At 42.9% G+C, this 14,960-nt stretch overlaps 1 protein-coding gene across 1 annotated transcript; it reads right to left on the reverse strand.

Annotated features, from left to right (window-relative positions):
- Positions 1-4,414: 4,414 nt before the first annotated feature.
- Positions 4,415-7,447, reverse strand: dkk1b (dickkopf WNT signaling pathway inhibitor 1b). Its single transcript, XM_060036985.1, has 5 exons — positions 6,989-7,447; positions 6,686-6,827; positions 6,088-6,354; positions 5,858-5,964; positions 4,415-5,730 (listed from the first exon to the last, which is right to left on the reverse strand). Exons 1-5 carry the CDS (start codon positions 7,208-7,210, stop codon positions 5,575-5,577), a joined length of 894 nt encoding a protein of 297 aa, XP_059892968.1. The 5' UTR covers positions 7,211-7,447; the 3' UTR covers positions 4,415-5,574.
- Positions 7,448-14,960: the final 7,513 nt, after the last annotated feature.

Below are 14,960 nucleotides of genomic sequence, written 5' to 3' on the forward strand. Positions count from 1 at the left end.
TCAGACTATTCATGCCGTGACACACTAATGTTCACTGCTGTCACAGATTAGATCTCAGCCACCATAAGGTATTCTTACATATTTGATTTTAACACGCATAAGGAGAGACATTGACAAGACTTCAACAAGATGGTTGAAATATCTCAAATTGATGTCTTACTTTTGAGCCAATGCAGACAGGTGTTCATATTCTGAGCACACAACCACTGGGTTTGAGGTGTGGTCAAGATAAACCATAATGGTATCCATGTAGTAGCCTGAATTCAACCTGATCTCAAGTTCACATTCTCTTTCTTTCTGCAGATCGATCTGGCCTCGGTCCGATTGAAAGCATTTTCTAAATTATTGGAAATGCTAGAATCATTCAAAGAACTTTTCCACCCGAATGCGGCTAAAAAGTCGAAACATGGGCAAACGTAAGGATCTGGAGTAAGGATCCAGATGTAATTCTGGAGTAAGGATCCAGATGTAATTCTGGAGTAAGGATTCAGATGTAATTCTGGGTGTGGAGGCACCTTGGTCCTAGAAATGGCTTGGAAAGGAGTGGGCAATTTCCCCCGAAAAGAAACAATGAAGGAATTCAGTTATCATGAGGGACTATTGGCATGGGATGGTAACACATTCCTGGCAGCAGTGTTTACCTAATTGGCTCACAGGCTCACCAACTGACTGTGTCGACTGTGTGTGATTGGTTGATGACGCCATGGGCAGACTGTTTTGTCTCCACTCGGTAGGATAACAAGAAACCCACTTAAAAACAAGGAGGCTCAAATAATTCTACAGGTAATGAGCATGTGTTTGTTTGTGTGTGTGTGCGTGCTTCAATGTTGGTTCACAATTATCATCAGAGCATGCCCCACTGTGCTATTACGTCAACACACACACTCACCTACACAGATTACCTGCCTTCCCGGATTTGCACAATAAGAAGCCTTAGACCGGAATGTAAGAAATGTTGTCGGTTTCCCAACTAAAGGGAAAAACTCATGAGACACGCAGAACACATCCAGTAAATATGTGTCACAAGATACATGTTACATGTGTGGCCCACAGTCCACCTGTAGGCATGCTTGAGCAACATACCATATCACTGCTCCTTAATGACATTTAAATCCCTGTGGATTAAAGGGAAATGACTAAATAGTAAAATGTAATAGTGTGCCTAATAGGAACACTATTACTTTTTACTATTTAGTAATTTCCCTGAAATGAACTAATTCAGTTTTCGCATGCTGAATTATTTTTGGTTAAGGTTAGTTGTGTCACACCCGGATGTCCAGTAAATCCTTTATGTAACATACATTATAGTCCGATGCTCTGCTTCCTGCCCATGCAGTCCCAGAGAAGCCTGTTGGCGTTGGACGATCCTCACAAAGCCCCTCTGTGCTGTGTGGTTAGTAAGGTGTTTCTCAGGTGTTTTCCTGCAGCCTCTCCGAGCGAGCCTGGAGGCACCAGAGAGGTTCTCCGGGATTGGTTTTCCAGAGGCTCCAACCTGAGACCCTCCTCTGCTCAGGCCTCTGCTGAGGCTGCCGCCGTCTCTCCGCTTAAGACGATTTATGAAGCTGCTTCTGGAAAGTTGAGGTTAAAACTTCTGCACACAGGCTGTTACTACTGCTCAACACCGCCCTCTAACTAGTACATTCCTTGTGGAGGAGCTAACCACACACACGTTCATATGCTTTGGCATATACTACTGTAGGTTGGCAGGACAGGTCTGCTGGCTTTCAGGGTGTCAGGCACTCTAGGGAGTGTGTGCATGTGTATGAGAGAGAGAGAGAGGGGGAGGGAGAGAGGGAGAGAGAGAGAGAGAGAGAGAGAGAGAGAGAGAGAGAGAGAGAGAGAGAGAGAGAGAGAGAGAGAGAGAGAGAGAGAGAGAGAGAGAGAGAGAGAGAGTGAAAAGAGGTTTCATGCAGAAAAGCTACCGTACACCTCAAACACGTACGCTGCGGTTGTGAGAATGTGCTAGTAAGGCTCCATCATCATCGCCGACACGCTCCGGGACCCTGAATCAAAGCGGCTCCCTGTGGAGCTCACCTGAAGTGAGCGAGCCCATTAAATGTTTTTTACATTCAAACATACATTAGTGACATCACAAGTGACCTGTTTAGAGCTGCTTTCATATGAATAGATCCTTGTATGGGGCGATACTAACAGTCACGATGCGGCAATGCAGCTTTTCAAAAAATTCTCAACAGACAAGAATATAAATGTTTGATTTTCAAGATTTTTAAGATTATAGAATAAATCCTTTGGTTGATTGAGCTTTTGATTGATTTAATTGAGTCGGCCTTCAACTTTATATCTTTGTATAGTAAATGAAACTCCACTAAGGCTTCCTGAATCCGAGTAAGGGCTTTGCCTCGGAGTGTTAAAAACAGACCCGACTGGCTGGTTTTATATTCATCCGTGGGCGTAAGATGAGCCCCAACTGTCAAAACAACGTTGAGACTTCCTCTTCTCTTCTCCTCTCTCTTCCCGTCTCTCAAAGGACAGATTAAGAAGGAGCGGGAGACGAAAGGCAGCGCAACAAGCAAATCAAAAATAGATTTAGTTCTAAGAAGGTTAGAAAGAAAAGGGGAAGGAAGAAGGAAAAAGAAAGAAAGAAAGAAAAAGAAGAAAGAAAGGAGCAGACAAAGTAAGGCCGCAAACAGAGGACGGAAGTGCAGTCCGCTGAGCAGTGGAGCCTGAAGAGGAAGGGGGGGTTGACGGTTTGAAGAAGAGGCTACTTGAGAACCAGAGTAGAGGAGCTGTCCGGACACGTCTGTAACGCTGCTCCACGGCGGACACCCTTTGATCCCGGCTCTGTGTTTTCACCCAAACAGAGCCCAGCGCCAGGGGAAGGACGGGGAGAGGGTCTCAGCGCTCTGGTGACCCAAGCACACGGGTTAATGTTTCTTCATTAGCGTCGGCCGTAAGCGCCACAGGGCCTCGGTCACGGGCCCCTCGGCCACGGGAACCACGGCAGGTAGACGCCACCCGCCCCTCCTACAGAGAGCAGGTTAGGGGGGGGGTTGAGATGGTGTAGGCGCATGCATGCACGCACACACACACACCTTAAGGCACACACACGTGTGCTCACGTACGCACACACACGTGAACGCACACACGTGAACGCACACACGTGCATCAAAACACTTACACACAGGCCCACATAAACAGACACACTCACACACACGCACACGCACACGCACACACACACACACACGCACACGCACACACACACACACACACACACACACACACACACACACACACACACACACACACTCACACACACACACCCACACACACCCAGATACAATGAATCATTGGCCCGGAGAGGAATCCGTCTTAACCGAGTGCCCAGCAGTGTTTGTGTTCAATTATCCGCCAGGATCCCCGGAGAAACACAAAGGACATATGTGTGATTTGGTTATTTCTGTCCTTAAGAGCATTCTGATAGAATTATTCAAAACGATTTACAGAGAAACTCAAATACGAGACCCTACAAAAGATAAGTAAGCCGGTAGTTAAGCCGGAGTTAAGCATTAAATAAGATGGAATTAAGTTAGTTTTTTGTAAATATATATTTGCATGTTTCGTAGCGATAACATATACTTTTTTTTACGTTTGACAGCGAATACACATATCTTCATACATGGTGATACGCTTTTTCTGCTAAAATCCCGATGAGGGTTATTATTTGTAAGTTTGGTTTTAGGGTTTGATTTAAAGAGTTGGTTTTCGTTTAGGGGTTAGATTGAGGGTTTGGGTTTCAGTTTAGGGTTGGATTCAAGGCTTTGGATTTAGGGTTTGGTTTTAGAGTTTGATTTTGGTTTCAGGGTTTGGTTTATGAATTAAGGTTTGGTTTCAGGGTTAGGGTTGGTAATAGGGTCATCTCAGATCCAGCAATCCTACTATGTTAATACTTCTGGGGAGACGGCACGGAGCCTTGGCTTTAAACCAAATATAGTTGGTAATCTGGTAATTAGTTAGAGATAGGGTAAGCGATAGGTTGGGTTAATATTATGGATGGCAACATTTTAAGTATTGGTTTAGCAATTGGGTCAGGAGGTTGACCCAATTTTTAACTAGTTGGACTAGTGAAAAGATTGGGAATCAAACGTAAAGCCATTGTGCTGGGAGCCCAACACTAAAGTTTCTAATTTATTTTGCTATTGTACACGTATTATTTGTTAACATGGAAGTATACTTAGTAAGTTATAACTTTTAATGATAAGAGTAACAGAATGTAGCCTTTACTGCTGGCAGTATAGAACAGATTAGCCACTAGAACACTCCAGACAACAGTAACCTTGTAACTCCTACTTAATACTTATAATAATTAACAAATGGGCCATCTCGCCTTGTCCCTTCAGTTGAGACTCCTTTTGAAGACCTTTTTTAGAAAGACAAATAGACAATAAAGTCAAAGTATAGGGCAGGACTATCGTTTATTTCCAATAGAAAAAATACACAAAATTTACATTTGCAACAAACTATACACCAAATACGTACAATGTTCTAACATGGAATTAGAAGCACCTATTGAAAAAATTGTTATTAACATTGTAAAAAAAGATCTGGATTTAAATGGAAGATTTCATAAATACTTTCTAATTTTGTCATGAAAAGGCTCGACATTTGGATCATAGCTGATTGTAATTGTTCGATATTATAAGTGATCTTTTGTAGTTATTGTTCAAACTTCAAACGGACAGTGAAATAAAAACTTACATTACAATTTGCCCAAACTCAACCGAGTTCTGGCTATTATTTACAGTACAGTAATTTACTGTAGTATACCTTTATTTAATTTAGTTTCACAGAGAAACAATCCTATTTCTACTCCATAGTAAGCTTATGACACCTTAAGCAATGATACATCCCCAAATTAATGAATCTGCCAATGTCAACTTGCAGGGACAGAAAATGGCTGAAACAAAACACCACAGACGGGTGTTTTCTAAACCAAGGAGAGCGATAGTGGTTGAATAAAGACCAAATGTCTCCAATGTCTCCTCAAAACATTAACCTGATTGCTAACAATATGCCTTCAGCCCAGGGTTTGGAGAGAACTAATTAGAACACTAAGTAGAGAATCAAAAATGTAATGAAAAAATAAAGTCTCTTTTATTGTGTATTGTATGCTAATACAAATAATGTCATTAAATATTAGGTAGTATCGTGCCACTATGCATACTTCAGTAAGGAATAACAATTATTTAGAGTCTATCATTCATGTGTGTGTGTGTGTTCTTTTGCCTCCCTTTAGTGCATGTTTGTGTGCGATTCCAACTTGTGTGTACTGTCCACATGTGTGTACTGTGTCTCTTGGATGTCCGGCAGGCATGTGTTTTTGTCACTATCAGTTGTTTGTGTGTGTGTGTGTGTGTGCGCGTGTGCGTGTGCGTGTGCGTGTGTGTGTGTGTGTGTGTGTGTGTGTGAGTGTGTTTGTGCGCGCCCATCTGTGGCTCGTGGTTGTGCGTGTGTGTTTATGTATCTTTGGCTCGTGGGTGGGTGTGTGTGTCTGTGTGTGTATGTGTGTGTGTATCTGTGGCTCGTAGGAGTGTGTGTGTGTGTGTGGCTTGTGGGTCAGTGCTGCTGGCAGGTATGGAGGGCCCTGGCCGCCTTGTGCATCCGCTGCTCCTCAGCTCCTCTTTGCGTCCGACAGGCTAACCCCGCCCCGCAGTCGCAGCGCTGGAAGATCTCCAAACCAAGCGCGCCTTTCTTACGGTGTTTCGTACAAACCTGGAATCACGAGAACAACGCATAGGAACTAATGTTAGTAAAACAAGTCCCAAATCAATACCTTGCATACTTCCGTTTGTAATAATGGGTGCGTTGGCGTGTGTATGTGTTGTAGCTCTCCGCTCACCTGGCCTTCTCTGAGCACGGGTTTGCAGATCTTGGACCAGAAGTGTCGCGCGCAGCACAGGCCCCCTGAGCAGTCACTGGAACGCAGACACCGTTCTCCCTCCAGGCCTGCAGGAGAAGAGTCGGCCGTTAGACTATAGTCCACCGCAAGCTACAGCCACAAAGTCCACAACAAAATAACTACAGAAAAGACGGTAGAAATAGCTTTATAATGTGTGTAGGCAGACCCACCTCTGGTGGGGGGACTATGGGGGTCCTTGGTGGAGGTTGAGTGTGTTGTGGAGTTCTGCTCGTCTGGTCTGTTCTCCTGGCTGTTCATGCTGTGGCCACTAGCCCCGTGGCTGGGGCCATGGTTATTAGGGCCATGGTTACTAGGGCCATGGTTACTAGGGCCATGGTTATTAGCCCCGTGGTTACCAGCGGTGCTGCTAACGGAAGCGCTGGGCTCCTCTACCGTGAACTGCTGCACGATGTCCGAGTCCATGGGAAGACACACACCTGAGGGAGGGAACAGGAGCGGTGAGGAGGAGCAGGAAATTGACGAGAGGAGGCTTACATGCTACAGTGGCTTAAAAGAACACACATGCACGCTCACACACGTAGGCTACTTACACTCGTATATTCACCTGGTGCCTTTTTTATCGAATTACAGAAAACTAAATTATATTTACATATATTATTTTTTCTTTTTGTTAATATTCCTGGAAAAAATGTGAGTTTGTCAATTCCAAAAACCTTAACAGGTTATTTTATCTTTTGCGTGCCATTAAAAACTAAAAAGCTCATTGAGTCAAATCCATTAAACTGTAGACAGCGCGTTCCATCTTACCGTTGCTGCACTGGTTTCCTTGGCAACACATGGCGTCGCGAGCACATCTCTTTCTGCGCCGCTTGCACGGCAGACAGGCTCCGCGCGAGGCGTAGCAGAAGCCGTGCTCCCCGCACTCGTCATCCGCAGAGCAGGCCAACGCCTGGCGGGAAAGATTTATGTTACCTTAACGTCGAAGGTTGGTTTATTTATAAACATAAAGGTAACTAGTCAATTAGGCAAATTAAACAAACTTTACAACTTAGTCTACCAACTTTGAAGAAATAAAATATAAAATAAAAATAATTAAGAAAGTGAAATTACCTGAATGGGATCAATCAGTAAGTTGTGATGCCCTCCGTCCAATAAACCGAACTCATCTGGACTCGAGCTCGCGTCTTGTCCCGCACCGTGAATCGGGGTCCCCGGTCCAGGTGCAAGGTTCTTTATCGCATTGGAGTTGAACATCAGAGATCCCGAACAAAGTGCACTCAGGAACATCACCGGCAGATACGCCGTAGCGAGGAACACCGACGACTGAATCATGTTTTCAAGAGAGTTGACTGTTGTATTATTTGATATAAATCCTTGTATTTAAGGACGAGGTATGCCTATAAATCTGGCTAAGTGTCGCACCAAAATGACGCAAATAGATCCTTCTCTTGTAAACAACGTTTTAAACGCTCAAAAATGGAAATCCAATAGGCTACTTTGTCGATGGTTCACCGCTCGGGTTTGTGACCTCAAACACACACACACACCGCTCACCAGAGACTGACTGATGTTGAGGAGCTGCCGCTGCTTTTATACCCGAGCCCAACTGTTTGTTTTCCCGCCCCCGGTCATGTGTAACAAAAAGGGGAGATGGAATTTCAAAGGGAAACGGCTCTCTTCCCAGCGAGTAGGCCAGCATGGGATGACCAATACACACACACGCACGCGTGCACGCGTACACACACACACACACACACACACACACACACACACACACACACACACACACACACACACACACACACACACACACACACACACACACACACACACACACACACACACACACACACACACACACACACACACACACACACACACACACACACACACACACACACACACACACACACACACACACAGAGAGATAGATACGATGAATCATTGGCCCGGACAGGAATCTATCTTAGCCAAATGCCCGGCAGTGTTTGTGTGCAATTATCCACCAGGATCCCCGACGTCTTAGATCAAACAAGGCATTTGAGTTCCTTAGTCTCATCTATTTCCAAGTGTTGTTCATATGCTGATATGGGTCATATCACAGCAGGTGTATCGATGCGCCAAGTCGGCCTGTAGCCTACATTGATATTGCATCTAAGGTCAAGGTAGGCTTTTGAGTTATATATTTGCCGAATTGGTTTAATTCGGTAACTATATGAAGCCCAGATTTGGAAAGGCCACAGTCTTCCTGCGCGTAAAATAGGTTCGCTGGGCTTTTACGCACAGCAAGCATGATCACCAATATTCAATAAAAACGTTCAGTTTGTGCGTACATAATCTTACAACGAATAGTCAACCTAAATCAGATGGCATATGTTGCTTACAACTCATCATATCGATCGTCTATACGGACACATAACGCGTGTATGTGTTTTATTACAATTGGAGCATACTGCCACGCAACGCGTAGATTGCTGACAGGTAGGCCTACCAAGTGGCACAGCCGGGCCGACAGACAGCCTTTAGTGGTCCTTAATGGGTGATCATTCAGTCGGCCCAATCACCCATTAGCATCGTTTGATCCCTAATTGTAACGGTGGGGGCCTGTGAAATGCACGGGGGTGATTAGAGCCGCGCGGTGAAGATCAAAGGGTCATCCCCCAAAATATGCAAATGTTGAAACGGTTGAGGAACTTCTAAGGGTTTTTGGTATTGTGTGCAATGAATGCTGTTTAATTATTACTCTTCAACGAGGAATTCCCATCCGAAGTGACCTCGTTTTTGTGTCCTGCTACAAATAGTGGGCTATTAATAAGGACTTCGAGAGGAATTTGTGAATCAAAGCCAAAGGGCTGAAAAAACAAAAACAAAAAAACCCCACATTTTTTCGCTGTAGGCCTATCTCATGACGCAACAGGCCAATACAATACCGCATAGCCTATTTAATAGATCGAAAGGATTTAATACAAACACATACAACATACAACTACACAGGCTACAACATTATTTATTTTAGCGGGAGAAGGACTTAATGTTTGGCAATAATCTGAAGCTTTGTTTTTCTATTCTCTTCTATCTACTGTCTAACACGTTAAGTAAGCAGAACCTCGATGAGTCAACAATTGCCCACCTCCTTGTCTGCTACGCGAGTGTGCTAGGGGTCGGGACCCCCTCCCAAAGAGCACACACACACAGGGGTCTTTTGATGTCCCCAAGCAGAGCTTGCTCATTACAATGGGACACTATAACAAGACAAACCTTCAGCGCACTTCATTAGCCATCCATCGGCACACATGTATCCCCAATCCCTTTGTGTCCGCGCCGTTGTTTTAATTGTGCAGCCGAAGCCCTGCAGTGAGTAAACCAGCTTTGGTGCTAAAAAAAAGAGACCCCTTTGATGATCAAACGGGGGTCGACCTGGCAGTTCTAATCGGTGCTCGGTGAGTATCCATACACCTCACCAAACAGCCCCGTTTTCTTATCATCGGCCCCTTATTAGTAACCTGCTTAATACTGATTCAGGCGCGTTTTTTTTTTTTTACAACACACATTTGAAACACAAAAAAAAAACAAAAGGGACTTCTTCATTAACTACAGCAATAGAAAACTTTGTGCACCAAAGAGAGGCAACAATGCTGAGAGATTGGTTGATTGCTGCTTTGAAGCAGAGGACAACAACGACGCGTCGAATGCGTTTGGAAGAAATGTCTTGTTCCCCTTTGTGGCCGGTTGCTAGGAACTGCACGTGATAGCCCGCCAGAATCCCGCGATGTCTGCTATTCAAGTTGAGTCGTCTGTTCGTCTGACAAGAACATAATACAGCAAAGTGCGCTTGTGATGAAAGAGACGACACTAGTCTGCATGCCTAATAGAACTGCAGCTGGTTTAGATGTCAGGGAAGGACATCTCTGTAGTTTGACGGTTTGAAAACTTTAATTAGCTGATTTGACAAAGTACTAAGTAGGCCTACGCCTACTGAGGCCTTAAGTAGACACCTGTCTAAAAAAATGAGAAATTATAAATGGATAAAACTGCATATCAAGGAAATACATACTCCATAATAAAATCGTAGAGTAAACAGTTAACATATATTGGGTGAAAAACAACAACAATGAACGGAAGGAATGAATAGTGATCAGATCACTGATATTGTACTCATTTGTTGCTTTTATTATTCCGATATTTCCTTCAAGCATATGCACAATTCAAGGGCTAAATTACAGCATGCATGACAACATGGGTTTAACTTAACACTCTTTGTAAAATACTAAATATTTCTGTATAAATCTGCATCTAAACCGCTGGGTTGTGAATGAGTCGGGATAAGTGAGGTGCCGGATTCTATATAAAGTAACGCAATATTGAATTTCTTCTGGGAATCCTTTTTTTAAATGTTACCGCTGGTCAAATTAAAGCCATGGGCCGAGATGCAGCGAAGATAAGTGAACGTGTGAAGGGTGTGTGAAGGGGAAATGAACGCAGTAAAGGCATGAACAAATGAATGAATGACATATTCAACAAATTAGGAAACACACACACACCCTATGCCCATTGGGTGTCTTTATCCTGCGGTGTTAAAGTAAAGCCACTCTTTGAAGTTCTGTAATGAAACACTGGGTAAACACGAGTACCGAGTGTTCAACAGATGAAGACCACCACTGCCTCATGAGGGCCCTCCATCTTAGATTAGGGGATTCATCAGAGATGGAGATGGGGGGGGGGGGGGGGGGATAAGTAAGGAACACTTACTGTTGCGGACGGGGGACCGAATCAAATATTTCTCTGTTTATCAAAGGCAGCACTAATGGGGAAATTAGCATGTAATAGACTTCAATGAGAGGAGCAGCTTTGTGGATTCAGAGGATTCAACCCTGTTTACTGAGGGCCTCCCGTGGAGTGAGGAGACTACCAGGGGCTGATGGTACGGAGGGCCTTCTCCTTCTGGAACTACTGCTACTAATGGAGGATTAATAGGGCATTAGAAAACATCACTCAACGCTTTTTTACATTAACGCAAATGTTTGTTGGTGGAAAATGCAGATATATTATATATCTTTTTAAAGAAACGCAAATTACAACAGAAGAAGGCCTACCTTAACAACCCTGTTGTTCCACCACATCACTTGGTTTGATTATGGTCTAGTTCAGGTTGTGTCTAGCCAGAGCCCAGATCAACAGTGGGAAGAACATATACACATACATCATTATCCATGAATTGGTTCTATGCAAATAAAAATAAAACTGATGCAGTTTTGTTTCGAAAGTTAGAGATCCTTTATTGTAAGAAAAAAGTTCATATAGAAATGGCTGGACAATAGAAAAGCAGCAGAGGTCAGACTGACTGAATTACAACACCTGTGTTTAATGCCAGCATGCCATGCAATATCGCTATCACAAAGGCACATACACACACATGGGGTTCCACTCCAAAGGGAGATATCAATCATGGGAAAATACAGTCGTCTATACTGCTGCCAGCAACAATAAATACAGCTGTGGAAAATACAACACTTTAAGTTTTCCTCATTAAGGTCAGAGTTCACTTCACATATTTATCCCGTCGGAGAGAGGAGTTTGGGATATTGTGGCCCATCTAACCTTTCTCCAGTGTTCATTGCCCTCCCTTTTATTATATTATATTCGTTTGGGGCCTGGTGGGTGGGGGAGGGGGAATGTGTGGGTGGTGCGTGTGTGTATGTGTGTGTGTTTATGGTTGGGGGGAGGGGTTGTGTGTGCGGGGATGTTCTCCATCTGCTATATGAACATAATGTAGTCTTGCCCATTCATTCCTATGACGGTCATTTTGCAACCAGAACACCACAGGTGTGATAAAAGTTGACTAAATCATTCAAATTCAATTAAAGTTGTGATCAGGAATTGTTTATCTTCAAATGCCGGGAGGAAAAAATAAGATCTGGAGGCAATCAGATGAAAAACCCATATTGATGATTTTGCATAAATTACAATTTATGCTAAATCATCACTCCGATTTGACCCGAACACTGGAAGAAGGTTAAAAAACCAAATACAAACTTGCCACATACGATAAACACCATTTTGCGATGAAACCCTTTATCTAGGCTATCTTCCCAAACTGTGATCCGAAAGCTATCCTGGGTTTGAGAGCGATTGCTTTTTTATTTTTTACTGCACAGCCTTACTTTTTAAAGAGTAACAAATACGAAACCACCGATGTCACAAGCCAATAGCGTTAGATACAGTGGCCGGGTTGGCATGTTCTCACCAGAGGAGGCGTCGTTGTTCAGGTTAGATTATTACTCTTCGGTTTAAACGGTCTCAAACCAAAGACTCCAGCATCCCAAAAAACGATTCCGGCTGACCAACAAGTAACAACTACGTGCTTTCCCACTTTAAACGAAAAACAATAACAAATAGGCTACAACACAAGGTCATTTATAACAGAAAAAGCTCCAACAAATCCAATCTTTCAGGGACGATGGGAGACTTTTCTGGAAACGTTATCTCATATTCATTGCGAGGGAACTCGAGGACTCCCATTGAACTGACCGTAATGGGGGTAAAATACGCCACCGATAAGGCACTTCACAATGTCGCCAAACTGAAGATGACAAGATCAGAAAACGGTGGCAATCTCACAGTCATGCACGAGTTGAGTTGACCTGGTAGGTTGTTTGAGAAGTATTTTTTTTATATATTTTAAATAAAGTAAAACACAGCAGGATTTTGAGGCCCTTCTACCAGGTCGACCGCTGTAGACAACTATCACAACTATAACGACAGGGTTTACACCATCAACATAAAAAGTTCAGCATTCAAACAGTACAGTGTGTCTTTGTGTCATAAACAATTTCCCAAATATAACCAAATGACACTCAAAAAGTCACTTCATTGTACAAATACAGGTTACCACAAAATATCATCACAAAATCCGATTGTACATAAATATTTAAGATCTGGTTTAACAATAAATTAAAAATATCCAGTGAGAGTAGAACTGTAACAATAGTACAGTCTTTGTAGTTGAGTTCTTGGACGTCCGTTGAGGTTGAACGACTGTATGACGCTTCATCAAAACAAGTATTTGGGCTTGGTGGTTACTTGTATTAAAGCGTTTACACAAGAACAAAAATATATCTTTAATTTACTCTTTGGAATAAGGACACTTTGTCGACTTCTCTTCCAGAGAGGGAGGCGTATATGTCCGCTCTAAGCTATGGTTGTCGTGTAAAGTCAACAAAGAGGAACATATCAGCAATTATTTGGAGCCTAAAGCCTAAAGTGTGGCGGATCTTTTAGGCTACGGTGTAACTCTGCCCTCTAGTGGAGAGAAGTAATTAATTGAAAGCAAGCGTAATTGAGCCTTTCTTCCACACAAACCCAGAAGCTCACTGTATTATTAATACGATCAAACATAAGGTTTAACCAATTACATGCAAATTTAATTTCCACTTTTCTAAAGATATATCATTAGCCTACTTTGGCACACACCTCTTTAAACAAACCACATGGAAAATTACCGCATCACAACCTGTAAAACAAACTTCACAAGCAAACTTAAATGAAACCGTGATGGAAAATGTGTGATGAACTCTGTGTGTGCATGTGTGGAATGGAGTGTGTTTGTGTGTGCAATGGCAAAGAGAAACAAAAACACCAACACATAGTGATTCATGTAACATTAGGGGTTGACACAAAGGGAATTTTCAAAACGATATTCTAAAGTATTTATCCTCTGCCATAACTGCTGTCAACAAGTTTCAATGGCACAGAGCATCAGCATTGTTAGCTGTCCTTTTGTCCTCTTTGGATTTCCATAGATACTAGGAGCTTTTAAATATATTTCAGAGAGAGAGAGAGAGAGCGAAAGAAAGAGAGAAAGAGAGCGAGCAAGTGTGAAAGAGAGAGAGAGAGAGAATTAGGAGGTCAAGGCATCTTGGTGACCCAGAGGTTAACCGATTGGCTGTTTATCTCCCAATCATACCCATTTCAATATGGGTTTGAATGTCCTATATTTGTCCTTTAATTTCTGCCTGACTGCCCGTCCATCACACCATCTCTGTAATGTGGACCTTGTTTGTCTGTTCAGTATGCTAATTGGGTTGTAATTGTAGATTGGTGGTTGGGTTACCAAATATGTGAGATTAAGGCCCTATTTACAGAAGATCTATATTCTACAACCTTTTTGATGTAGGCACAGCATGGCAATGTTTCAGACACAATTGCATAAACATTGCCTTAGCTTTATATGTTTGGAAGGAGAAAACCTTTATTTTTATCGCAATCTCACAACCTTATTTAAATTGCGATTTGATGAGATTCAAAACACTTGTGTAACTATTATGCCTAAGTTTGAGGAAAAGGTTTGAACAGATAATAATTGCTTCATCCTTGTAACAATGCTTTACCACCGAGTTTCAAGGCAAAGGTGTAAATAAGAATAAATCTCAAACTTTCTGCAAAATGTTACAGACAGAGGCATGCTGCATAAAGCACTTTTGGGACGTGATTGATGTTTTAGGAATGAATGTAACCTAACTCGATTCATCAGCGTGTGAGCCGCTGTGTGTGTGATGGGCTGGCTTGGGCTAGCCGCAAATAGCCAGTATGCTAATCTCTAACTAGGATGAACAGTCAGGCTAAAGGATGAACAGTCAGGCTAAAAACAATACAAACTGTGATGGATTTGACTAACAGCAAAGTTCAATTTGATTGGCTGTCCAGGATCTTTTTGCTAGGATGATATCGACGATTAAGTCCCAGGCAAGAAGAAAGCAAGTCTGGGTAGGTGAACACATCACACTCATAAATGTTCTCCCTCTGGACCAGTGGCCCAGAATCCCCTTCCACCACCTCATGGTGGCCACCCGGGAATTCTCCGTAAGTACTTTGTTGGGAAAAAAAACTAAAAAGTTTGGAAACACAAAGTTGCTACAAAAGTTTTCTTTCTGGTTGGCTGACGGACGTTAAAAACTCCTTTGCAGTACTGCAAGGCATCCACGAGAGCCTTCGCTAAACAATGCTTGTAGAAATGGGAGAGGGTCTTTAAGCCACTGTTATTGGTAGAGTCAGAAGGTAATCAAAGGAGAGGTGACCGGCTCTT

Source organism: Gadus macrocephalus, chromosome 18 (genome assembly GCF_031168955.1).
Source record: "Gadus macrocephalus chromosome 18, ASM3116895v1".
Taxonomy (NCBI): Eukaryota; Metazoa; Chordata; class Actinopteri; order Gadiformes; family Gadidae; genus Gadus; species Gadus macrocephalus.

What these genes read in the sequence shown, in the direction of transcription:
- dkk1b (XM_060036985.1), bottom strand. Translation starts at nt 7,210, where the DNA reads ATGATTCAGTCGTCGGTGTTCCTCGCTACGGCGTATCTGCCGGTGATG. An exon ending in TACTGATTGATCCCATTCAG is followed by an intron (nt 6,828 to 6,988) that starts GTAATTTCACTT and finishes CTTTCCCGCCAG; the next exon opens with GCGTTGGCCTGCTCTGCGGA. An exon ending in AGGAAACCAGTGCAGCAACG is followed by an intron (nt 6,355 to 6,685) that starts GTAAGATGGAAC and finishes TCCCTCCCTCAG; the next exon opens with GTGTGTGTCTTCCCATGGAC.